The 26,292-nt window shown below is 34.8% G+C and overlaps 1 protein-coding gene across 2 annotated transcripts in view; it reads right to left on the bottom strand.

The window, feature by feature from the left end:
- PDS5A (PDS5 cohesin associated factor A) overlaps positions 1-26,292 on the bottom strand; it is a 143,731-nt gene that overhangs the window by 51,599 nt on the left and 65,840 nt on the right. For both annotated transcript variants that reach the window (XM_059163195.1, XM_059163187.1), the window contains exons 10-17: positions 23,388-23,482; positions 22,357-22,502; positions 20,383-20,534; positions 18,730-18,843; positions 16,088-16,169; positions 14,736-14,784; positions 14,370-14,509; positions 6,432-6,547 (exon numbers count right to left, since the gene is read on the bottom strand). In XM_059163195.1, the coding sequence (XP_059019178.1) occupies positions 6,432-6,547; positions 14,370-14,509; positions 14,736-14,784; positions 16,088-16,169; positions 18,730-18,843; positions 20,383-20,534; positions 22,357-22,502; positions 23,388-23,482 (894 nt within the window). The remainder of the gene's footprint in view (positions 1-6,431; positions 6,548-14,369; positions 14,510-14,735; positions 14,785-16,087; positions 16,170-18,729; positions 18,844-20,382; positions 20,535-22,356; positions 22,503-23,387; positions 23,483-26,292) is intronic.

Here is a 26,292-nt window from a genome sequence, read left to right as displayed (position 1 = left end):
ATAAAAATATTCCCACCTCTGCACAAAAAAATTGCCTTATGTTCCCTTATGTGGTCAATCAATCTCCTTTTCCATGCTGGCAATCACTGATCTAGTTTCTGTCACTATAATTTTACCACTTCTAAAATTTCATTTATTTTGTGTCTGACATTTTTTATGTGACGTAATTCTTTTGATATTCCTTCATGTTGTTGAGTAGAATCAGCAGTTTATTCCTTTCTACTGCTGGAAAGTATTATATCGTATGGATATATCACAGTATGATTATCTAATTACCAATAGATGGACATTAGGTATTCCTAGTTTAAAGATAAAAATAAAGCTGCTATATGCAATTAAGTATATGTACTTATGGCAATTTATGCTTTTTTTTTCTTGTAGACAATATCTAGTATTGGGATTCCTGAGTCACATGGTAACATTATATATCTATTTAATGTTAAAACAAACTGTCTCCTGTATCATCAACCCTTGGTATGGACAGTTATCTTTAATTTTAGCCATTCAAATGATTGTACAGTGTTATTTCTCATTGTAATCCAGATTTATATTTCTCTAATGAGGAATAATGTTCACTGTCTTTTCCTGTACTTATTTCCTATTTGTGTATCTTACTTGGTGAAGTCTGTTCAAATCTTCTGTCCATTTTTAAATTGTATTGTTTGTTTTACTGAGTAGTAAGAATACTTTCTATATTCTGGATATAATCTTTTATCAGATATATACTTTGCAAGTCTTTTCTTCCAGTCTGTAGCTTTGCTTTTCTTTCTCATAATGATGTCTTGCAAAAAGGAGAAAGTATTTAATTTTCTTTCACTGCTTGTGCTTTTTTTTTTTTTTTTTTTTTTTTTTTTAAAGATTTTATTTATTTATTTGACAGAGAGAAATCACAAGTAGTCGGAGAGGCAGGCAGAGAGAGAGAGAGAGGGAAGCAGGCTCCCCGCTGAGCAGAGAGCCCAACGCGGGACTCGATCCCAGGACCCTGAGATCATGACCTGAGCCGAAGGCAGCGGCCTAACCCACTGAGCCACCCAGGCGCCCCTGCTTGTGCTTTTTATGTCCCATTTAAGAGATCTTGTTCACCCCATACTTTGTTTTAAAAGTTTTATTAGCTCTGACATTATTTTGTTTTAAAAAGTTATTTTTAATTTGAGAAAAATATTTTTGAATTAAACTTTGTTAGGCAGAAATGCTATAAAATGATACATGTATTTAATAAGATAAGTGTGTTTTAAAATTTTATAAATGTATCTGATTATTTGTAAGAGGTCAGCCATGCACTTACTTAGTAAGTTTTATTGACTACCTATTACGTGCCAAGTCTTAGGATCTGTCCTGAAAATATAGTGTAAAACAAGACAGGCATAATCTTTTTTCATTATAATGTGGGCTGATCACCATTATGAGTTGGGCTATAAGTATTGAAAGCAGGACTATAGTCTTTCCTCTTATTAAAGTACTTTCATTTCTAAATTAGAGAAATAATACATACTCCATATACTTCACAGGGGTATCATGCAGCAAAAGATTATTACCAATTCGAGTACATGTTCAAAACTGCTTGGGAAATCTATGTGTCTCTTTCTCTTCTATGCTGTATAACAATGGATACAAATTTTCACCATTTTACCTCAAGTCTAAATCCTTCCACTGAGCAGACTACCTACTTTACCTTTAACCTAATAGAGAAGAATGGAGGCCCTGAGTGAAAACCAGTTTTCTATACCCCTACCTTCTCACTTCCTCTAATTTCAACCTCTCTTCTTTTCTATTAGTACCCCTGAAAGGTATTTCAATATTCAAAATTCCTTCATTAAAAACAACAAAAGACCCTTCAAGTTCACTCCCTTCCCATCATCTCATTTTTTTTTTTTTTTAAGATTTTATTTATTTATTTGTCAGAGAGAGAGCAAGTGCGAGCAAGCACAGGCAGACAGAGTGGCAGGCAGAGTCAGAGGGAGAAGCAGGTTCCCTGCGGAGCAAGGAGCCTGATATGGGACTCAATCCCATGACGCTGGGATCATGACCCGAGCCGAAGGCAGCTGCTCAACCAACTGAGCCACCCAGGCGTCCCCCCATCATCTCATTTTTCTCCTTTACTTTTTATAGCTGAACTGTCCACAGTGGCTGTCCCACATCCTTATTTATCTCCTAAAGCAGAGTTTCAAAGTGTGACAAGGTGTTTTTCGCCTTTGATTTTCTCATACCTAAAGGTTGCTAAGTGGAACCTACTGGGATCCTGTTCAGTCAGGCCAGTTAACTCTGAGCTTGGGTAGTCTCCTCTGCTCAATTTTCTCTGTGTATCATGATGTGGATGTTAAGAAGGACTATCCTAAGCTCTTCTCAATAGTTGAGTCATCTGAGCTTGCCCTTGCTCCCTCAAAGAAACTATTCCGGCCATTATGATGTTTCTCCCTTTTCTATATCCAATGGATGCTTTTTAGTATCTATTTCTGGGTAGCATCTGACCCCTCCACCTTTTAGTCTGACTTTTTTGTTATCACTCTTTTCCAATTTTTCTTCCACTTTTGACCATGCCTCCTTAAAAAAATTTTTTTAATTGAAGAATTGTCATACGATATTATATGAGTCTCAGGTATAAAGCATAATGATTTGGAATTTATAAATGTTATGAAATGGTCACCACAGTAAGTCTAGTTACCACCTGTCATCATACCACAATGTTAAAAATTTCTAAGAATTTGATGAATTCCTTATCTTCTGCCACCCTCTTAATTTTCCTTAGGATTCAGTCCTCACCTTTTTCTTTTTAAAATTTACCCTCTCCCTGAGGTTTCAACCATTACTGCAATCACTACTTCACTCTCAACCATTATCCAAAGACAAATAACTAACTGGAGCATGCATATGTGTATTTGTATAAACACAAATCTGGAGAAAATATACTAAAGAAAAATTGGTTATATTTAGGATGATTTTCTACTATCCTCATTCCTTTCTTCCAAAGTCCTTCCTTATGGTTAAAAGTACATACAATTTTCTAACTACTTCTTGATTCCTTCTGCCTTTGTATTGTCTAATTTTTCTTCCTAGAATAGCTACTACTGTTCATTTAGTAATTATGGTGTGTGAGGCATGGTGCTAAGTATTTTATATATCTATGTCATTTTAAGCCTCTTAACAATTCCAGTTGTTACTGTCATATATTCTTCTTCTTTTATTTTTTATTATTTTTTTTTTTTAAAGATTTTATTTATTTATCAGGCTGGGGGGGAGAGAGCGAGCACAGGCAGACAGAATGGCAGGCAGAGGCAGAGGGAGAAGCAGGCTCCCTGCTGAGCAAGGAGCCCCTTGTGGGACTCGATCCCAGGACGCTGGGATCATGACCTGAGCCGAAGGCAGCTGCTTAACCAACTGAGCCACCCAGGCGTCCCTTCTTCTTCTTTTAAAGGTAAGAAAATTAAAGCTCAGAGCAGCTTAAATAATCTACCCAAGGACACAGGGCTAGTGGCCTGGGCTGCTTTTTCCCCTGCAATCTTTACCTGGCTACCCTCCATAAAACCTACTGATCTATTTCAGAGCCTTCTCTAACAATGAATCCATCCTATACAATTTGGGTTATCTAACTATCCTTCTCCAGTTTACCCAATGTATTTCACAAACTGCTCCATCAAATACATGTTACATGAATAAGTAAACCATCTATTCGTAATTTAATAGTCCATGAAGATTTGATTACACAAAAAGAATATCATATGACATATATATTTCTCATTAAAATTAATAAATTGGAATTTTGCATAAAATTAGTCTCTCAGAAACCCTAAGTTGATTTCTCTGAGCCTAAACACCTATGACATTACTGAAAAAACTGAGTTTTTGTTTTTTTTTTTTTTTAAAAGATTTTATTTATTTATCAGAGAGAGAGAGAGGGGGAGAGAGCGAGCACAGGCAGACAGAATGGCAGGCAGAGGCAGAGGGAGAAGCAGGCTCCCTGCTGAGCAAGGAGCCCGATGCGGGACTCGATCCCAGGACGCCGGGATCATGACCTGAGCCGAAGGCAGCTGCTTAACCAACTGAGCCACCCAGGCGTCCCGAGTTTTTGGTCTTTTAAGACTGGAAATTAACCACTAGCTTATAATTTACAAAAGTAATGAAACCTTATGAAGCTTCATGGAAACAAACAGCAAATGTCCTTATATGTCTCTTTCACAGTCAATACACAAAGGCAAAAGTACTACTTACATGTATTACATCCTTGATTTACCCCATTAGAATTAAACGGCATAGAACAAAGGACACTGACATCAAAATAATAAATCTGGTGGGAATGTAAATGGTATGGCCACTGTAGAAAACAGTATGGAGTTTCCTCAAAAAATTAAAAAATAGAAATACCATATGATCCAATAATTCCACTACTGGGTAATCACCCAAAGAAAATAAAAACACTAATTTGAAAAGATATATGCACCCTTTTGTTTACTGCAGAATTATTGATAATAGCTAAGATATAGAAACAACCTAAATGTCCACTGACAGAGGAATGGATACACACACACACACACACACACACACACACACAGTGCAATGTTATGCAGCCATAAAAAGAGACAAGGTCTTGTCATTTGCAACAACAGGGATGGACCTAGAGGGTATTATGCTAAGTGAAGTAAGTCACACTGAGAAAGACATAAATCAGATGATTTACTAATATGCGGAATCTAAGAAAAAAAATAAACAAAAAACAGAATCAGACCTATAAATACAGAGAACTGATGGTTGTCAGAGGAAAGACGGATGGAGGGATGGGCAAAATGAGTGAAGAGGAGTGGGAGATATAGGCTTCTAGTTATGGAATAAGTCATGGGAATAAAAAGTACAGCATAAGGAATATAGTTCATGTACATACAATATCATTGTATGGTGATACATGGGAGCTACATCTGTGGTGAGCCATTGAGATATGTTTAATCACTATGTCGTAGAGCTGAAACTAATGTAAAATTGTGTTCTGAAGTAGACCCAAATAAAAAAATTAAAAATTACTTCCATCCTGTGGAAAAACAAACAAACAAACAAACAAATCTATGGTTTTGTCATTACCCAGCTGTGAACAAACTACTTATTCTCTAAAATCCTTAGTTTTATTCACAAGAAAATTAAGTAAAAAGGAATTATCAATTAAAGAGAAAAGAGACAAATATCGCTGTCATTAGCTGAATTGTGTACTGTTGAAGTCTAACCTCCAGTACCTGATGTGATTATACTTGAAACAAGGACCTTAAAAGATATAATAAAAAATGAAGTGAAATGTGGGGAGCACTATCCAATGACTATAGTCCTTATAGGAAGAAAAGATTAGAACACAGACAATGTGAGACCTTGTGAGGAGACCGCAAGAAAGAGGCCATCTGCAAGTCAAGGCTTCAGAAGAAATCAAACTTGCAGACACCTCTATCTTGGACTTCTAGCCTCCAAGCTGTGAGAAAATTAATTTCTGTTGTTTAAGTCACCCAGTTTGTGGTATTTTGCTATGGCAGCCCTAGAAAGTCAAAACAACTGGCATTTCAATACAACAAAAGCAGTAGTTCACATATCATAAAATAACTAATAGCTAGAACCAGCTCCTCTAATCCAAGGCTGTTTAAAAAGAGAACCAGGGGAGGAGGTTGGGGGAACTAGGTGGTGGGTATTGGAGAGGGCACAGATTGCATGGGTGTGGTGCAAAAACAATGAATACTGTTACGTTGAAAATAAATTAAAAAAAAAAAACACAAAAAAACCACATTCAAAAAAAAAAAAAAAAAACAAAAAAAAACCAGTTAAGTGCTTTGTAATAACCCAACATGAAAATGAAGACGTATGGCTTATCTATTAAGCCAGGCTGCTTAGTGTTACATGTTGTCTCTGATTCTCATAATCATCCAACAGGGAGCTATGACAAACATATTGGAGTTAAAAATAAAATGAAAACTCAGATAAATTACTGGGCTTCTTCCAAAGCCACAAAACTGGTATGCAGTAGACACCGGTTATAAAACCAGATTAGTCTAAGGGGAACTTGTGCTCTTTTCAAAATACTATTGTTTTTACATATTTCAAGTAAACAGTGATATATACTAAAGGAATGTTGTGTGGCCATCAAAATGGTAAAGAAAACTCAAAGACAGACTGATAGCCTTCAGATTCAAAATTTTCTTCTTTCTCCATTCTTGATGTTCTAGGTTTTCTTTAATGAGCACATACAGGCTAAAGATAAGAACCCTTACAAAATAAAAAAGTACTGAAGTAAGCCAATGACCAGAAAACAAGCAGGCCCTTCTTTCAACTTCAATATACATCCTTCTGCCATTAAAAAGGCATACAGGGGAACTTTTTAGGTTTTCTTAGGGACCCAGAATTTAAACTTGTAACACTGTGGTTTCAGATTATGTTCTATTTTTGAGTGAATATATTTCCTAGCTTACCTTATGGCTTCTGAATCAATGTGCACAGGTGCAATTCTTTCCAACAGAAATTTGACCATCTCTAGAAAAGGATTTGTTGGCTGCTTAGGATTTGCAAGTTTTCGAGCTATTTCTCTCTGTAGAAAGGAAAGATTTTACCTTAAGTGTGATTTTTCAAAATAAGAATGATTATAGGTAACAAAAACACTTAAAGATCCAAAACCAGCAGAATTTGCTTTAGACCTGACTAAATTTCTGTCTTAGATCCTGACTAAAATTATATACTCATCAGGTAATCAATGCAAAATCTGGACTGTGGAGAACAGAAAGGGGATGACATGGTATGTATGACTTATGCTTTCTTTCTCAAATTTCTCCCATGAAGTTATTGCTTAGTAAACAATCCTTTTTAATGCTTTATTTTTAAAAGTTAAAAATTTAAACTTTCATGGGTATGTCTTACTAGTTAATTTCAAAATCTATTTCAAACTAATAAACATAATGTTTATTTCATAATAATTTTGTAGTATGTGTTTTATTTCAGTTAGTGATTTTTTTTTAAAGAGGGGAAGATTCGTAAGTACATAATTTTTTAGTACATAAAATACTAACAGTTTTACAAAAAGTAAAAAGTAGTACATAAGTAAAAGTAAAGGTAGTACATAAAGTTTTTTAGTTCTCGAAGAGAATAGCTGATTTCAAAGACAGTGATATTACATCAAATATCTTCTACAAAGAAAACACATTATTGAAAGAATTTCTAAAATATATAGAGCGTCCAAAGAGAAGGTTAAATTTACGAAGTGTTGGGCACTGGGGAAAGAAGTTTAATAACGAGGCCTTTAACTGCTATCTGTAATAAGTAAATGCAAATTTTGTCTGAGAGTTTAAGCACATTAACAGTGCTTTCCAAAATATAAAAGCACTAACAAATAATACTCACTTTTCATAAAAACAAACAAACAAACAAAACAAAACAAAACAAAAAAACCCAAACCCCAACATTAGTGATACATGTTCAGAGGGACAAGGGGAAAAGGAAAAAATTCCTACTGTAGTTTCAGTGACATCTAGACATAAATTAATTATAAAAATATTAAATTAGATACCATCCATATTTGTTAACAGAGCATGTCTTGGGAAAATTTCTTAGTCTTTAAGAGATGCCTGATTTATTTTGCAAGCTGTAACCAACTCAGCAAAATTTTAGCATTTGAGAAAATAAAAAATATTTCAGTTAGAGCTCAGTCCTTACATACTTTGCTCTAACTATAGATATATATTTTAAATCTGAATTCAAGTACATTACTATCTTTTGAAATCAAACTTATTTTGTGTGGATCTCCCTAAAAGGAGATTTTTTTTCCTAGTAAAAAAATTTAAATGCTTTAGCCCAAGATAAAGTCAGTAATCATTTAATAACAAATAAATCTATTGGAAAATTGCTAGACAAACTATAAAGTCAGTACTTTGGAACAGATTACTAAAAAAGGAAAAACTAGGCATTGGGAGAAACAGTAATGGTGGAAAAAATAAAAGGAAATGTTAAAGGGAATAAGAGTAATTCAGAATTACCTAATCATTCATAACACTATAAAATACACGTAGGTACATAAATGGTAACACTAGACACAATAAACTTTTATTTTTTTAAAGTAGAACTTGAAAGTATATTTAAAGTTGGGCATGAAGCCCAACATGACCCTAAGATCAAGACCTGAACTGAGATCAAGAATGAGATGATTGGGGTGCCTGGGTGGGTCAGTGGGTTAAAGCCTCTGCCTTCAGCTCGGGTCATGATCCCAGGGTCCTGGGATGGAGCCCCGCGTCAGGCTCTCTGCTCAGCAGGGAGCCTGCTTCCCCCCCCCCCCCCGCCTGCCTCTCTGCCTACTTGTGATCTCTGTCTGTTAAATAAAATAAATAAAATCTTAAAAAAAAAAAAAAAGAATGAGATGATTTACCTGACTGAGCCACCCAAGCATCTGACAAAATTAACTTTTAAAACGTGACGTTTTTGTATTCCAATATAACCTTACATTTAAGTAATCCCTCATAACAATATTTTAATGCATGCAATATTTAGGTATTCTCACCTAACAATGATATGTGATAATCTTAAGTGATACTAGGGATAAGCAGCAAGCTAAATTAGTTTGTGACAACAAAAACCAACTAATTAGTTTATAGCAACAAATCAACAGTTTCCTTATATTCTTTACACAAGAAAAAAAAGTATACCCACACACACTTTCATGCACAAACAAGAAATTTTATAACTGAAAAGTAGTTGACATAGCTTTAAACAGGAGTAATCATTTGTACTCCTTTTAGGAAATGACAGCAGAAAGAATAAAGAAAATGAATTATTTCTGCATACCTGACAGTATTTCCAAAATTTCTCACCAACTCCAGTAACAGCGCAGATTGATACTATTACTGATATTTACTAATTACATAAATTATTTAGTATTTTAAGCACCCTTAACAAGTATCAAGGAAATACAGAAATAGTCCCTATTCTCTCTTTTTTTAAAAGATTTTATTTGAGAGCACCTGAGTTCAGGAACAAGTGGGACAGGGACAGAGGAAGAAGCAGACTCCCTGCTGAGCAAGGAGGCAGAGGTAGGCCTTGATCTGGGGACCCTGTGATCATTACCTGAGCCGAAGTCTGACACTTTACCGAATGACTACCCAGGTGGCCCAACCTCTATTTTAACAAGCTTACAATTTATTCATTTTGTTATTACAAAATAGCTTTAAAAGTCTGCATCTGGGGCTGCCTGGGTGGTTCAGTGGGGTAAGCCTCTACCTTTGGCTCAGGTCATGGTCTCAACATCCTGGGATCAAGCCCTACATAGGGCTCTCTGCTCAGCAGGGAGCCTGCTTTCCCTGTCTGCCTGCCTCTCTGCCTACTTGTGATCTCTCTCAGTCAAATAAATAAATAAAATCTTTAAAAAAAGAAGTCTGCACTATATATCCTTTGTTCTTCATACATTTTTCTTTTCTCATTTTGACAATAAAAAAATGTTTGCTTAAAAAAAAAAAGTATTCTTTCACATACAGTGTTCCCTCGCATATTCTGTCTTCCTAATCAAAATGTCCCATAAGAGGATTTTACAGTATCAATATTTTTTGCAGCTGGAAACAGTAAAACTAGATAAAGGCAAATTCTCATGAGAAGCAGCTTCTAAGGGTTTAACTTTCATGTTACCTGTTGTTTTTGGTTCCTGGAGAGATAGAGAGAGATGGGTGAGTTTCCCCCACCAATAAGCAATTTTCTAGACACAAGCAGGATGTCCTACCATTCAGCTCAATTCTGATACTGTCTACCCTGACGTAGCATCGGTGGGTTCCCAGAGGTTAAGAGTTCAGTCTTAAGGGACTGCTTTCCCCCAACCCCCAGATATCAGTCGAAATCCCAGGTTGTTACCTACACTTCCAACCAACCGGCTGTAAATCTAGGTTCCCACGATCCCCTCCTTCTTGGGGTTTGAAGAACTCGCTAGAGTAGTTCATCAAACTCCAAGCAAAATTTACTTCTCAGATTACTGGTTTATTATAAAAGGATGCAGAACTAGGGAAGAGCCAGAGGGAAGAGATGCACAGGACAAGGTATGTGGAAAGGACAGAGAACTCCTAATCCCTCCGTGAGCCTGCTCCTCTCCCCAAATCTCCACATGTCCACCAACCTGGAAGCCTCACTGAATCTTGTCTTTCTTGTTTTTAATGGAGGCTTCATTACATAGGTTTGATGATCAAATCATTGGCAACTGGTGGCTGAACTCAATTTCCAGCCCCTCCATTCTTCCCGGATGTCAGAGGGTAGTAGGAATGACAGTTCTAACCCTCTAATCATGTGATTGGCTAGGCAGGGAAGCAGTCCCCACCCTTAGGTGAGTTGCCAAAGGAACTTATTAACATAACAAAAGACAACTTCCCATCTCTCAGCACTTAGGAAATTAAAGGGTTTTAGATTTGTGCCAGAAATGGGGGACAAGACCCAATATATATTTCTTACTATAAATCATCACACCTCGTATCATTCTCACTGAACCATAGAAAGGTTAAATTAAAAGAAAACAGGAAGCACATGATGATTGTTACTAAATGCTAAGTTAGCATCTCTCTCTCCTTTTGTTCTTTTCTTCTCTACTTCTTCCAGGAACTATACCTATGTTAATATATACCAACCAGCCTTAAAATTTCAGACTTCTAAACACAGCTGCTGCAAGGCCACACACTGTTATCTTCTCCTACCCTTCAAACATATTTTCTGTTAACCAATCACTAAGCTGGAAATACAGCAGTCATTCTTGATGTAGTGGTCTAATCCCCACTCGCCCTTTAAGATTTGATTCTGGAATCACTTATTCTAAAATAAGCTATTCCCATCTCCACCCCTGCTGTTCCTTTCTGTTACCAAAGTGCATGATTCTATCAGAATACATACCAGACCCTATTCTCTATTGAAATATCTGCCTGCCTCTGTCACCTAAACTGCAACTTCAGTGAGACACCATGTACAATACAATTTACTAAATCCATGTAGTGATCTACAATGGTGTCCCTTGATCAAGGGACAACCCAAAATTTGGCCTTCAGAAGATACAATGCACATTCAGATAACACCGCAGGGAAGGGTTTTTTAAGGTGTGGTCCATGAAAGACTGGTATCAGAATTACTTTAAGACTTTTAAAAAGATGGAGATTTAGGATCCCACCAACTTATTTTAAGAATTCCTAGTGTTCGTTATAAATATCTAACCCACAAGAATTACTTTTCATTTGCATCTCACAGGGCAGTGCAAGAGATCTAATATTAGGTCACAGACAAAATTTCATCTTATTCTAAAAATCTTATGAGGCTGGTAATATTTATAGGTGAAGAAAAAGGAAGCTCAGAAATATTGAGTAACTCACCAACAGTCAAAATGGTAGTATATAGCACAGCTGAAATTCAAACCTAGGACTGTCTCAAATGTTCAATTAATAAGCTTCCTGGAAAATCTTGAAGTTTAGCTCATAGGGAGGTGCTACAGCATAAAAGAGCAAGCAGAACTCATGGTATGGCAAATATGTGATCCGTCTCTAGGACCAAAGTGTGGAAACTCAAAACCTGAAGTCCAAAGGGAAAGCCAATCTATCCAGCACGTATCATAATACCATTGCTCATTCTCTCTCACTACAGCATCATGTATACATGTATTAATCCACAGTATGTGTCTATTAATCCTTGCTCAAAGTGTTTGATCTCCATTCCCACGAATTCTGTTACTGAGTAACGGTCACCTCTTGAGAAGTGACTGCCATTTAGAAAAAAAGGAAGTGGTAGTATATACACATTAGCAGGGGACAGAAAGAGATTCTCAGAGATGGAACAAAAGCTACATAGAGCGACAGGAGGTAAATTTTGTGTATTTCTTTTTTTTTTGGAGGTTTTATTTATTTATTTGGCAGAGAGAGACACAGTGAGCAAGGGAACACAAGCAGGGGGAGTGGGAGAGGGAGAAGCAGGCTCCTTGCTCAGCAGGGAGCCTGATGTGGGGCTGGATCCCAGGAGCCTGTGATCATGACCTGAGCAGAAGACAGACACCCAACGACTGAGCCACGCGGGTACCCCAGTGTTTGTGTTAATTCTTCTTTGTTCTTTTCTTAAAACTTCAGAATGAAACTGTCAGGGAAAGAGGAATGTGATACTAGAGGATATATGTTAACTAGTACCAGCATCCCTTGTGGATAAAGACAAAATTATATAGATATTCTGGAAAACAGCAAAAACTCTAACAGTAGTCATTCTTCTGAGAATTTAAAGGGTATTATAAGTCCTATTTTATACTCAAGAATATACAGATAAGTTAAATAATGTACTCAGAATACACAATGCTAATGTAAAAGCCAGAAATTACTGTGAAATATCCATCAAAGAAAATAAACTAAAAAACATGAATAGCAGAAATTTTTTCTTCTAGAATAGAGTTCTATTAGCTATTCTGTGGTCCATTACTTAAAATATCCTCAGAATAACCGCCCCCCTTCAAACCCACCAAAAAGTATCATTACCGTGCTCTTCCTAGTGCAACCGTGGTCCTCATATCTACTTTGCGGGTTGCTAAAATCAGGAGTGCTGCCTGGCTGCACTGCAGGGCCATGGTATTCATCCTGAGATATTTTGGTTACAAACATCTGTTTTACATATACTTTTTGGATTTGGAAACTCTTAAGATATTTATGGTCTGACAAATAGTAGGAATTCATGTTATTTGCAATTTTTTCAAACTCAAGCTCAATTTCTGTTTTCTCAGACCAAAAACACCCCTTGATTGTTCTTTCTCAAGGTCATTTGTTGAGGAGTACTCAGTTTGTACTGGCTCCTCCTACAAACAATGGAATGTATAGAAAGAACACTATTCAGGACCTGTAAGATCTAGACTCTACCTGCAGCTCAGCTACTATCACCAGCTGAAACCTTAAAATTCACTGTCTTTATTTGCAAAATGAGGTAAAACTGTAAAATGAAATCCCCCTTTTTTAAAAAAGATTTTATTAATTTGAGAGCGTGAGAGCGAGTGAGTGAGCACGTGTAAGCCAGGAGAGGTGCAAAAGGAGAGAGAGAATCTCAAGCAGACTCTGTGCTGAGCGCTGAGCCCCATGTAGGACTCCATCTCATGTCTCTGAGACCATGACCTGGGCCAAAATCAAGAGTTGGACATTTAACCCACTAAGCCACCCTAGTGCCCTTAAAGCAACTATTTCTAAGGTCTTTTCAAAATATTTCATTCTATGATCCTATTACATTAGTAGATACCCTGCAGGACACAGTACTCTAGAACTAGAATACTAAATGCCAAAGACATAAATGCAACCTTTTAACTGTTTTCAGCAAACCACCCTGCTCAGAAGGGCAAAAGCAGAGGCAGTCTGAGCACTTGGCATCTCCTCATCCCTAGGCGGAAGAGAAGAGTCCACTGTTCTCTTCCCTAAATTAGCTTCCCCTCATCTCTTCTTCATTCTTATTTTTTAAAAAATCCACTTAGAGACCTAATATTCCAAGAATGAATAAAAAAATACCTATTCCATGCTCTCAGACCACTTTGTATATACATCTATTATAGTCCTCATCACTTTATACACAAATAATTATTGCACTCTAATTCTTTCTAGAACAAAGTTAGACATAAATATCTGAAATAATTTTCTTTTCTCTTACTCAGCTCTGTAAGCCTGGTCCCAAACACAGTAGTTGTAACATATGTAATACAAGGGAAATATAATTTATTTAAATCCTAAAGGGCAGTGCAGGGCCAGGCATTAGGATATATATGCACAGATACACCCACTAATTTTCTAATCATCTTATAAGTTTTTTAATATTTATAGATGAGAAAAATGAGGCTACAAAATACTGAAGAACTTACTAAAGGTCACACTGGTAGTTAATGGTACAGCTGAAATTCAAACACAGAAAAATGCTGAATAAATGAATGGATGAAGTTTTCCTTCCTGATATTTTCAATGAATACTGGTTTTCTATAAAATAAAGAATCCAGGAATAGAATGAAGACAAAAGCCTAAAAGGAATTACCTTATCTATAAATGCATATATGGCAATGTAACTGCTGCTAATTTATTGACAAGGGTTACTTCTATGCTAATACGTGAGTGAAGAAAATGCATACATACTTAAGCATTTAGAAAATTCTATTTACTACTAAATACAAAGCATACTGTCCTGCTCAATTCCTAGGACCAACCTCCCTGGCTTAGTTCTCTCATTTTTCCTGGAATTTGGCTAAACAGTAGTAAGAGAGCTAAGCTAACCACAGATATAGTTCCAGATAATTTTGAGTTCACAATATTGTTAAATTAACACAAATAATTTATGTAAAGCAAACTTTAATAAAATATAAATTTCAACAAAGCAAAGCTAAAAGAACATGTGCAGAAATATAATTTACTAACCACACAAACATCTGCCTGTTTGCATGAACAGGTTGGGCTGATTAATAACTCCAGCTGAGATCGTAATTTTTCATCATCACCAAGAACCTGGTTAAATTTCTTCACAAAATCTTGTGCTTTCCCAGGGTCAGGCAAATTCTCTGTAAAATTGAAAGAGAATCAGTATTATAAAAGAAAAACTATGAAACTAAAAGCAAGCTCTCTTAAAAATTATGCTGAGCTATCAAAAAATAATCAGCCTCACTTGTTCTTAGAAATTAAGATGATTACTTTCCTTTACTTAGTATTAAATTGATAATCCCATTATGTAAATTGTCTGTTTTGATGTTTATTACACATCTATACGGAATGAATAAACAAACTCACTTGCTATGGTCATCAGCTTTCCAAACATGGCAGAACAGTTAGCCTCTGACTGAAATTTAAAACAGAAACAGAAGTCATATGTGCTACCAAATTTCTGTAAGAAAATCCAATTACACATTAAAAAAAAAAAAAAAAAAAAAAAAAAAACTAAACCAAAACAAAAAACATCACAAACCAGTCACCAGAAAATCTCTACCTTAAGTTGATAACAAAGAACAGTGGAGTGGCAACAACTATTAAGTCAGGACAAAGAGAAGAAAAGGTGATGTCATAAAGAGGTTTTAAATATTAAAAAGGAGTACATAACTTCCACAAGGAAAACATCTTGCCAGAATATGGAACTGAAGATAATGGAAATAATTATCATCAAAATTACTGTGAATTCATACATCAAAAAAAATTAACTAAAAATGTTAAGAATAGAAAAAAATTTCTTCCTATTCTGAATAGTTCTATTAACTATTCTGTGGCCTATTACTTAAGTAACCTCAGAATATCCTCTGCCTTCCAAAAAGTAATTTTGTATAATCCAACAAAATAATAAAGCATTACTTTATTACTAAATTTGTATGACATTGGAATAATTTGGATCAGAAATCGGTAAACTATGGTCCGATGAACCATCTGTTACTGTTAAAGTTTTGCTGAAACACAGTCACAGTCGTTCATTTACATATTGTCTATGACTGCTTTTGTGATTTTGGAAACAGAGTTGAGCAGTTCAACAGAGACTTTATGGCTGGTAAAGCCTAAATTTTTGTAATCTGATCATTTATAAAAAAATTTTGTCAACCCTTGCTTTAGCATCAATAGACCCTTGAAGGGTCTCTGTCTACAAGTTCCTAGTTAAGAACACCTATTCTGATAGCAAACACATTTAGAAATATATTAAGAAATTAATTACATTTCTTTCCTCCATCTTCCAGATGACACTGGGCAGAATTTTTTTGTTAATTTAACTTTGCCATATTTATAGAATTGGTACCTAATTTGATATTGACTCTACAATGAAGGACCCAAAATCATGGAGTAAAAAAAAAAAGCAAATCATGGTTTCTCACAAAATTTTATCTCGATGTTTAATTCTAATTATTTGAAAATGGATGAACCATATATAAATTCTTAGTATCGAAAACGATAAATTAGAAATTACCATTTATTTGTTCATGCTAGAAAATAAAATTTTGTTATATTCATTTACAGTGAAAATACAGCTTGGAAAACTAGAGAAATTATGTGTAACCAAAATTTGGAAAACAATAATAGTTTTTACTTGCTTCAATATATGTAACTACACAAAAACTGAGCAATGACCATAACAAACTATTAATTTAAACAAATCATGAACCTACTGTAGGTTGCTTGTGCAAATCCAACAGTTCTCGTACATGACTTCTAAGCATGTTCTGACACTTCCACATTTCATTGAGAGCTCTGTTAATAAATATTAAAAAAATATGTAATATAATAATCTGGTAATTATTCAACTTTACTATTTTTCTTGCTGTATTGGATAGATACACCATGCTTCTCCATCTATTTAAAAATTTTAAGCAGCAGCACCAGCATTTATTTACGGGATTAAGACAGGTTAGTTTAAAATAGTAAATAAAAGGCTTCTTAGGAAAGAAAGTATTTAAGAAGTTTTAGGAGGATGAATAGGATCTTCTAGGTAAATGAGGACTGAAAGACTTTTTTTTTTTAAAGATTTTATTTGTTTGAGAGGAAGATAAAGCTTTAGTGGGAGGTTGTGGGAAGGGAAGAGCGAGAGGGAGAAGGATACTCCCCACTGAGCAGGGAGCCAGATGTGGGGCTTGAACCTAGCACCCCGAGATCATGATCTAAGCCAAAGAGTGACACTTAACCAACTGAGTCACCCAGGTGCCCTGGACTGAAAGACATTCTAAGCAGAGGAAACTAGAATGTTCTAGTACAAAAAAAGATAAAATGGCATCAAAATGCCTGGGATAGGTAACAAAATTTTTTTTTTACAGACTTGGGGCAGAGAGTATAAATGAAGAATCATCGGGAAGCGGGAACATACTGCAGAAAAGGATCAGATCATAAAGGCATTTTCATGGTAGGCTAAAGAGGTATGAATGAAGGGCTGCAGAAGTGAACTTCACAGAAATGATGCAGATTCAAGGCATCAAATTTAACTTGAGTGTTTATTATTCTAGACTTCCTTCTCTCCATGAAAGCAATTTTTCTTCTCTCACAAACCCAGTTCATAATTCCAGGTGCCCAGAGGGATCTCTGAGATATTAGTCTATGTTGGAGTATTATTTGCCAATATTTTGAAATATAGAGAGATCAAAACCTTAGGCCAGGGATTTACTACCTAGAGTGAGCATCAGGAATCACCTGCAAATTTTTAAAAATGGCCAAAGTCCCCTAATATAATACACTAAGGACCCAACATAAGTTACCGCTGTAGAATTTCTGCTGAAAATGCGTAAGCCCAATCTAATAATGAGGAAACACTGGATGAACCCAAATTGAGGGGATATTTTACAAAATTGGACTGGACCATGCAATACTCTTTCCCAATCATCAAAGTTATAAAAGATAAAGAAAGGCCAAGAATGGCTCCAAATTAAGAAACTAGAGACATGACAATGAAATATACAATCTGTAATCCTAGAATGAAAAATAAAAAACCTCATAAAGCACATTACTGGAATAACTTAAATACACATTAGATTAGACAATGATATTGTATCAATGTTAAATCTCTTGATTTTGGTAAGAGTACTCTGGTCTTATAAGAGAATATCTTGCTCCTAGGGAACACTGAAATATTTAGGGGTAAAGGGATCTAATGTTTGCAAATTACTCTCAAATGGTTCAGAAAAAAATATTTATGTAGAGAGAAAGAAAAAGTATATGCAAATGGCAAATGATAAAGCAAATGACGAATCTGGGTAAAAGGCATATCATAACACTTTGTATTTTTCCCACAACTTTTCTATAAGTTTGAAATTATATGAAAGTTAAAAGACAAATACATAAAATACAATATACACATATTATAATAATACACACACACACACGAGCTAAGGTTCTTTTCAGAATAATCAGAATTCTGGGGTGCCTGGGTGGCTCAGTGGGTTAAAGCCTCTGCCTTCGGCTCAGGTCAAGATCCCAGGGTCCTGGGATAGAGCCCCACGTCGGGCTCTCTGCTCCGTGGGGAGCCTGCTTCCTCCCCTCCCTCTCTCTCTCTCTGCCTCTCTGCCTACTTGTGATTTCTCTCTATTGAATAAATAAAATCTTAAAAAAAAAAAAAAGAATAATCAGAATTCTTAGTGACAGGACACGTTTACTTTTTAAAAAGCTTTATTACAATGGAATGACCACACATTCTAGTTGGCCTGGGACAGTTAAAGTTTATGCCAAGTATGGATCAAAAATATTAATAGCGCCTTTCAGTTTCAAAAATATTCCAATTCAGACAAACAATCATATGGTCATTCTACACAGGGGTGATCTGAATATATTTTCCTGATTAAGAAGCAGTATTTAGTCCTTAGGATTTGTACTGTAAAGTTCCAATAGTGTAATTTAGATCCCTTTCAACAGGTAGACAAAAGTAATTTTGACGAGGGGATTTCTTTGAATCCCTGAAACTGTTTTACTGACTCAGCTGCCAAATATGTCTACACATATTGGAATTTTTGCTTTTAATTTATCTGAACTTCTAAAAATTTTCTGTATAAACATTATCTAAAGTTCTTTTTTTCCTTGAGACCATGTCTGAGTGCAAGGGGTGGGTTGGGTGGGGGCAGAGGGAGAGAATCTTTAATCAAGCTCCATGCCCAGCCCCTCCCTGCAAAAAGCCAGAATGGAGAGTCAGACCCTTAAAGGAATAAACCACCCAGGCACCCTGAGGTTCTTGATTTAACTAGAAGCAGCAATAATCCCATCAACAATTAGATAAGGTAAAGTAATTTTACAAAATCTTTAACTCCAAACAATCATTTAAAAAGTAACTTACTTGACAGCATTTGGATCCAAACTAGCATATAAATAATACAAGCATTTCATTCTCTCTTCTGTTTCCAAGTTGTGGGGGACAAGATACTGAGCAAAGATTTTCTCTACCAACAGTCTATAAAACAAAAAATCCCAATAACAATTATTCTATTGTTTTTTAGAAGTAATAGCCCTTTTATATTTTAACCACCTCATGCAAAGATACCAGATCTATGTGTGTAAATACAGTGGAAAAGATCAGTAGGTGACCAGTTCCTTTTCTTGGAGTACGGTCTTTATTTGATTGTTAGTGGTTCTTGTTTTTTGTTTCTGGAGTATTCTCTATGCCCAATGTGGGGATTGAACTTGTGAAATTAAGAGTTGCATGCTCTACTAAGACAGGCAGGTACCCTGGGTTAGTTATTTTAAAATTTAGAGCTATGGTTGCTATGTTATTTAAAATTTAGAGCTATGGTGGCTTCACTTTTTGTCAGTATGGAACATTTGTTCTAAAAGGGTTTATATGTTATTCCTAAATACAGGGTGCGAGGCTGTGCCAGCTATTCTTCACCACTTCTGAACTATAGGAAATTACTTAGCAGTCATGGACAGCTAATTCTCAAAGAAAGAAAGAAAGAAAGAAAGAAAGAAAGAAAGAAAATCCTCCAAATCAAACCAAAACAACCTAACCCCACCCCATACACATTAATTTCTTCCAATTACAATCCAACTCCTTTCCCATGCGGTCATCTAAAATCAGGGGGACCTTCCTTCATATTACTACTTCCTGAAAATTTAGCTTTTCCTGTGTGTATCTGATCTCTCTTCTCTCCACAGTCTAAATTCCTTAATGATACTGGAATAACCATCTTGCTAAGCTTATATTTATTAACTAGAACCACAAGAATAAGACAATACAAGAAATCTTCATTAATCAATAAAATACACAGCCAGTGATGCAGAAGTTATCAGGCTAATTCTATCAAACATTGCAAAGCACTTTGCAAAAACCAAAATCATTACTACAACTCAATATAGAATTACAAGCAATATTCAGAAAATGAAACAATGTAAGTCCTTAACACGAGGAAAGAAATTTTTTAACAAGTATGGGGATGCATGTTAATTTGACATAATGTGACAATCTCTTCCCAATATACACAAATACAGAATCATGATGTTATATGCCTATAATCGTTATATGTCAATTGTTCCTCAATTAAAAAAAATCATAGCACTGCCTCTATTGATACCTATTGTGTTGCAAAAAAGTAAAAATAGTAACTAGCAGTTATTGAATAGTCTCATATTGACAGGCTTGGGCTAGGGAGCTTTATGTTCGTTTTTTACTTAATCCACATGACCATCTTGTATGGAAAGCTTTATTACTTTTTAGATAAAACCAAGGTGCACAGAAGTCAGCTGTGTATAAGCACACGTCTAATAAGGTGAAGAATGAAGATCTGGTCTCTGGTCTGACCCCAAAGCCCATACCCACTTCATTAATTATGCTACTTGATAATTTATACCAGCCTTATCTAAACATAGAATGTATAAATATACAGAAAGTGATTTCCAAATTTAGAAACAATTAAAAAATTAAGAAGTATATTATATGTCAAAAAAATCAAAAGCACTTTTAAAGTCAACCATTCTACCAACATGCCAGACTCACTTGTCATCGATGCTATTCTGATAATAAATATGCAAAAGTTTGTCCTTTATCCAGCTGACTTTCTCTGCAGCTTCCTTTCCTGCTTCACCATGAAGACAGTATTTCTTATAAAGCTGAGCCAGACCCATCATAGCTTCTTTTCTTACTCGCCACTAAAAAGTATAAAGTTTATTGAATGAGCAAGATACCAAACTTTAGTATACAAATCTGCAAAAATTGGCATTTCTTCACTAGGTTTTACAATCAGACTTACATGTACCTAAGCTGGCATAATACTTATTCTCCTAAGAAGCAACAAATTGCTTTACCAATAATTTTGAATATTCCTATTCATAAATCAGACTGTTATTCTTTCTAAAATATATGCCCCAGTTTAAAAACTGATGAAAACGTAAAAGATAAAGTATGTGATTTACCCTGCAACCAAAAGCCCTATCATCTGTAATGTTTTATCCTAATTACATTCCTTTTGATATTAACTCAGAATAAAAATAAAATTTAGTATCAGGATCCTAAATTACAAAGTTGGAAAGCACCTTAGTGATCATTTTAAGTGAACTTCTTTACTTTATAGATTAAAAGGGCAAATGATTTACCTAGCCACATACTAGTTAGTGGAAGAAGACTCTTTGGGACTTCTAGAGACTGGAACAGTCTGCTAGGAGGAAAGAAAGGTGGCAGGAAGAAGGTTGATAAAAAAAGGAGACTATAAAAACCTACAGTTAGAACCATGACAGTGAGATGTAATTAAAGAAAACTAAAAAAGATATTTGTCTCAACAAATCAGAGCATATAATCTTTGGTTTATTTACATTAATATTTCTTTACAATCTTTTGTATAATTTCCTCATTTTTAGGCTATTTAGATGGAATGAAACTTTGTTCCCATATAACATAACATATATGCCTTTGACATATCACACATGAAACCAAATAATGTAAGCAGTGAAATCTAAAAATAAGTCCTGTCCCCAAATTTCAGAAAGGCTATACACAAGGTCATCTAATTTACTGCACCAAAATTGGGGTCCTAAAAAAAATTCCAGTAGATGCTATTATGACCATATCACACAGCCTTAGGAAGATTCATTTATTCAACTCTTTCAGAAACTATAAACAAACATTAGCAGAAGCAGGAGTGACATGTTTCTAAAAGGAAGAAATAATACAAATGGTAATACCTTCAATCAAGTGTGTGTATGGAGGTGGGGGTGGGAGAATTACTAGCTAACCGACAGGTAGAGCTTCATTTCATTTAAATAAAAGCCAAGAGGAAAAACTTGTTCAAAGTTATAATTAGTGACACAGTTGAACATGTTAAATAGCGCCTACCTGACATACTTGCCTATTCTACCAAAATAGTTAGAAAGAACCTAAAGAATACCTTTGCTGTATTTTATAACCAAGAAATATAGTTTTACTCTGAAACTACTGCTAAAGGACACTGGTTTTACGAGGACAGTGTGTTTTCAACTATTCCCCAAATAAAACAGCACAATGAAAAGGTAACTTGTGTTCAAGTTGTTAATACGATGCCTGATCAGCCTGCCTTGCATGTCTGTCTCTGGCTTACAGTTGACACTATTCCTTAGCAACAGGTTTTGTTGTTCTTAGTACTAGTCTTCCTTAACAAATCATGTTTTTAACTATAACCACAGAGAGGAAATCACATAAAAAAGTATCTGAACATACAACTGTCACTATAACCCTTAGCATGGCATAGTGATATAGAAATATCACTTTCATATAAAGTATGATATTCTTTTAGCCCAATGAATGATAGATCCAGCTAAGTTTATGCAACGCGGTCACTTCTGAAAATGGTAACTGTAAGAAAAACAACATAGGTGATCACTCACTATTCTATTGAAACTCATAACTGAAAAGGTAAATTAAAACTTTAGAAATAATTTGTCTTTAGCAAACATTTTAAATATAATAAATTACAAAAGAATAAAATTCCTCAGATTTTACCCGTTTATCCAGTGTTCTTTCTCTTACAAAGCCAAGGAGTTGATCATTTACTAAGGCAAGGTCTCTTTTGGCAGCTGTTATTATAGTAACAATGACATCATGCCGAATAGCCTCTTCGGGATCATGTGACCTAACTTTCAAATACTCTGTAATAAGAGAAAAAAACTAAAGCTAAATGTTAGCTATGATACTTGTCATGTTCAGAATGACAGAAAAGACTAACGCTTTAGGCTTCTATCCATACTGAAACAATGTTTGTAAAAAGTGGCATGAATTAAAATCATTTTTGATGTGACAATACCCTACATAATCACAAAATAAAATATACCACACTATTTCTTACTGGAGTCACATCTTAATAAATAATGTATTTTACCTCAACTATTGTGGAAAAGTCAAATCACAATGAAATATCTGATTTATATATTCAGAGCTTAAGTTACAATACAAATTAAAAGAAGTAAAAGAAAAAGAGTAAAAATGCTTATAGCAAGTTTGCTGATGGGTATATTTCTGTATATTACACAATATAAAATACAGAGTAACTAGAATTCTATGACCTCTAAAAAAGATACTTAATTACAGTACAAACAAAATAAAAACAAAAAATTATTCTTCTCTTTTGGTAAAATCTTTTATTTGCCAATACCAAACAAGCAAGTTCAAATGCTCAATGTTCAAGTTAAGAATGGGAAATTCTAGTCTCCTCCAGGAGATAATCACTTTCCGGATTATTATTAGTTATGTTTCTAAATTTAATTATCATATAGGTATAATGATTTGTGCCCAAACCCAATGTCTACCTCCTCTAACTATGATTTCCAAAAAATCCTGAAGGATTACAATATGAAGATTTCAAGAGTAATTTTATTGTATAAATATAAAAAATCACTTATCAGCCCAGGATTTATAAAAAACTGAAGTAGAGGCAGAGTTAAAACCTCTTCAGATACTAAATTTAAGGTCAAAGGTCACAGCTAATATATATTTGTGTGATTACTCTCGTATTTATAATAAATCAGCCAGCTTACCTGTGAGATCCTTTGCTAAATCTGGGTGATTCATTAAACAGTGACTGGCAAATTTCACACTTTCTAACCTCACAGGAACGTGAATGTCATTAAATCTACATGGAAAGGGTAGTTGAAGATTAGTTGTAAGGCAAAATAATTATTTTCAAATAAATAATTATTTTCATATCTACATTACATAAGTGCCTATAAACAACAGTTACCAATAAAAAAGTGTGTTACTTTATAATAACAGTATGTTCTGAAGGGAGAAAATAAAAAAAATACATATTTTCACAAAAACATTTTTGAAAACACAATGTCTACCATGCTAAAACAAAAGTATAAACACATCCCCCAACCCAAACTACATACTTTGTGGAGCCCCAAATTTAAGAGCCTAGTTATAACACAAAACAAAAAATAAAAATTTAAAACCTACAAAATCTACTTGATAAAAGTTAAAAGGGGAAAATACTGGACGAAGAGGTAGAAAACAAATCATATGAGAGGCAGATCTAGAACTTCAAAGGTAAGTTCATAAAATATATGTGTCATAACTGCCTTACAACAAAAAAGTTTCATATGCTGGGACAAACTTGTATTAAAGTACTCTTTCAAAGGTTTAGTGTACCGTAAAAATGCAGTAAATATGAAACACCACATGTAGATCACAGCCTGTACATGATAAAGGTAAACTTAGCAAATCTCAAATTTAAAATTATGGGCAATTTAAAAACAACTGTTAATTATAAAAATCTGTTTTTAAAAAGCAAAACTATTTTTAAAGTAATCTCATAAGATAACCAATTAAAGTTATATAATAAATGCCTTTTTAAAAAAATATTTTTAAAATTTATTTGAGAGAGAGAGAAAAAGAGAGAGAGCACAAGCAGCGGAGAGGCAGAAGCAGACTCGCTGCTGAGCAGGGAGCACTCTGCCCCAGGATCCTAGAACTATGACCCAAGCCAAAGGCAGATGCTTAACTGACTGAGCCACCCAGGTGCCCCAATAAACGTCTTAATAAATAAAGCTTACTTTTTTCTTACTTTCCTAAGTAAAGACTAAAATTACAATAATTTTAGGATTTATAAATTTTCTTTTTTTTTTAAACATTTGTTTTTAAGACTTTATTTATTTATTTGACAGAGACAGAGAACACAAGTAGGCAAAGAAACAGGCTCCCTGTTGAGCAGAGAGCCCAATGTGGGGCTCGATCCCAGGGCCCTGAGATCATGACCTGAGCCAAAGGCAGAGGCCCAACCACTGAGCCACCCAGGCTTTTCTAACTGCCAGAGAAAAATGAAAACATTACCATTTACGATCAACTAAATTACAAAGTATCAAAACACTTATTGCTAAATAATTAAGGGAAATAATACAGTAAAACAGATACACTGGTAATACTTCTTTGTTTTAATGAATTCAATGAATGAATGCTTCATATGTAGAAATATGAAGGAGACTGACTATTAGAAATATCAGTGAATATAAAATTATGAATATAAGAAGTTTCTTACAGTTGATTTAGTTTTTATAAGTTATTGGTTTTGCTATAAACATCGATGCAATCACAAGGACAGAATCACTCCTCTTTTGTTTATTGACGAGTATAGTTGTTAGTTGTTTCATTCCCTCTATTTTAAGTTGTCATAAAATCAAGTTTAATTATTCAAAATAGCCAGCATTTACAGACCTTCAAAATAGCCTGTTCTAAGCAAATTAAGATCGTCAGTGTCAGAGATTTCTCAAATATCAAAATATAACTGGCAAATCTAACTTGGGATCATTATAATGAACTTAAGAAAATTTCTAAGCCCACCTTCTGAATCAGCTGAATTAAACAATGATGAATCTTAAATATTCTCCAGAATACTAAGAGTAAAAACAGACTTTTCATGGTCTGAAGCAAGAAACATGTAAATGGAATGCAAGAGGGAATTTGATAAATTTCAAAGATTTTTTTTTTTATTTTTATTTATTTATTTATTTTTTTAAAGATTTTATTTCTTTATTTGAGAGAGAGACAGTGAGAGAGAGCATGAGTGAGGAGAAGGTCAGAGAGCGAAGCAGACTCCCCATGGAGCTGGGAGCCTGATGTGGGACTTGATCCCGGGACTCCGGGATCATGACCTGAGCCGAAGGCAGTCGTCCAACCAACTGAGCCACCCAGGCGTCCCTCAAAGATATTTTTTAACCTTATCATCAAGTTGAATAGATCCTAATAATTCTAAGTTCTCGAGAAGGAACATTAAAAATTATCTGAATCAAGAGCGTCATTTTCTTTCTTTCTTTTTTTTTTTTTTTTTAAAGATTTTATTTATTTGTCAGAGAGAGAGCGAGCGAGAGCGAGCACAGGCAGACAGAGTGGAAGACAGAGTCAGAGGGAGAAGCAGGCTCCCCGCAGAGCAAGGAGCCCGATGTGGGACTCGATCCCAGGAAGCTGGGATCATGACCTGAGCCGAAGGCAGCTGCTTAACCAACTGAGCCACCCAGGCGTCCCAAGAGCGTCATTTTCAATTTCAAAATCGTACTATAATACCAAATTAGTTCATAACATACATTATTCAATTAGATAAGCTACAGATCTAAACAATAAACACTAGTAAATGAATACATTATTGGACTGAAAAATGGCATGGGCTGGATCATTATGTCTTCAGTCTCATGATTTAAAAATCTTAAGATGGAACATTCTCAGATATTGCCTACCTATTTATTCTAATGACATTATTGTAGCACAGGAAGATTAAAAAGTGTTATGTGGTAAATAATAAGCATTCTTCATAAAAAATCTGATGTGTAACTTGTTCTCCAAGAAAGAGCAATAGACACTTAAAAAACAAACAAACAAACAAAAAACCCACCACATATCAATTAAAGTTTTGGTACGAGTGGTTTTAATCAAATGGACCATACTGACTGG

Source organism: Mustela lutreola, chromosome 1 (assembly GCF_030435805.1).
Source record: "Mustela lutreola isolate mMusLut2 chromosome 1, mMusLut2.pri, whole genome shotgun sequence".
Classification (NCBI taxonomy): domain Eukaryota; kingdom Metazoa; phylum Chordata; class Mammalia; order Carnivora; family Mustelidae; genus Mustela; species Mustela lutreola.
This window is presented reverse-complemented; position numbering and strand designations above follow the sequence as displayed.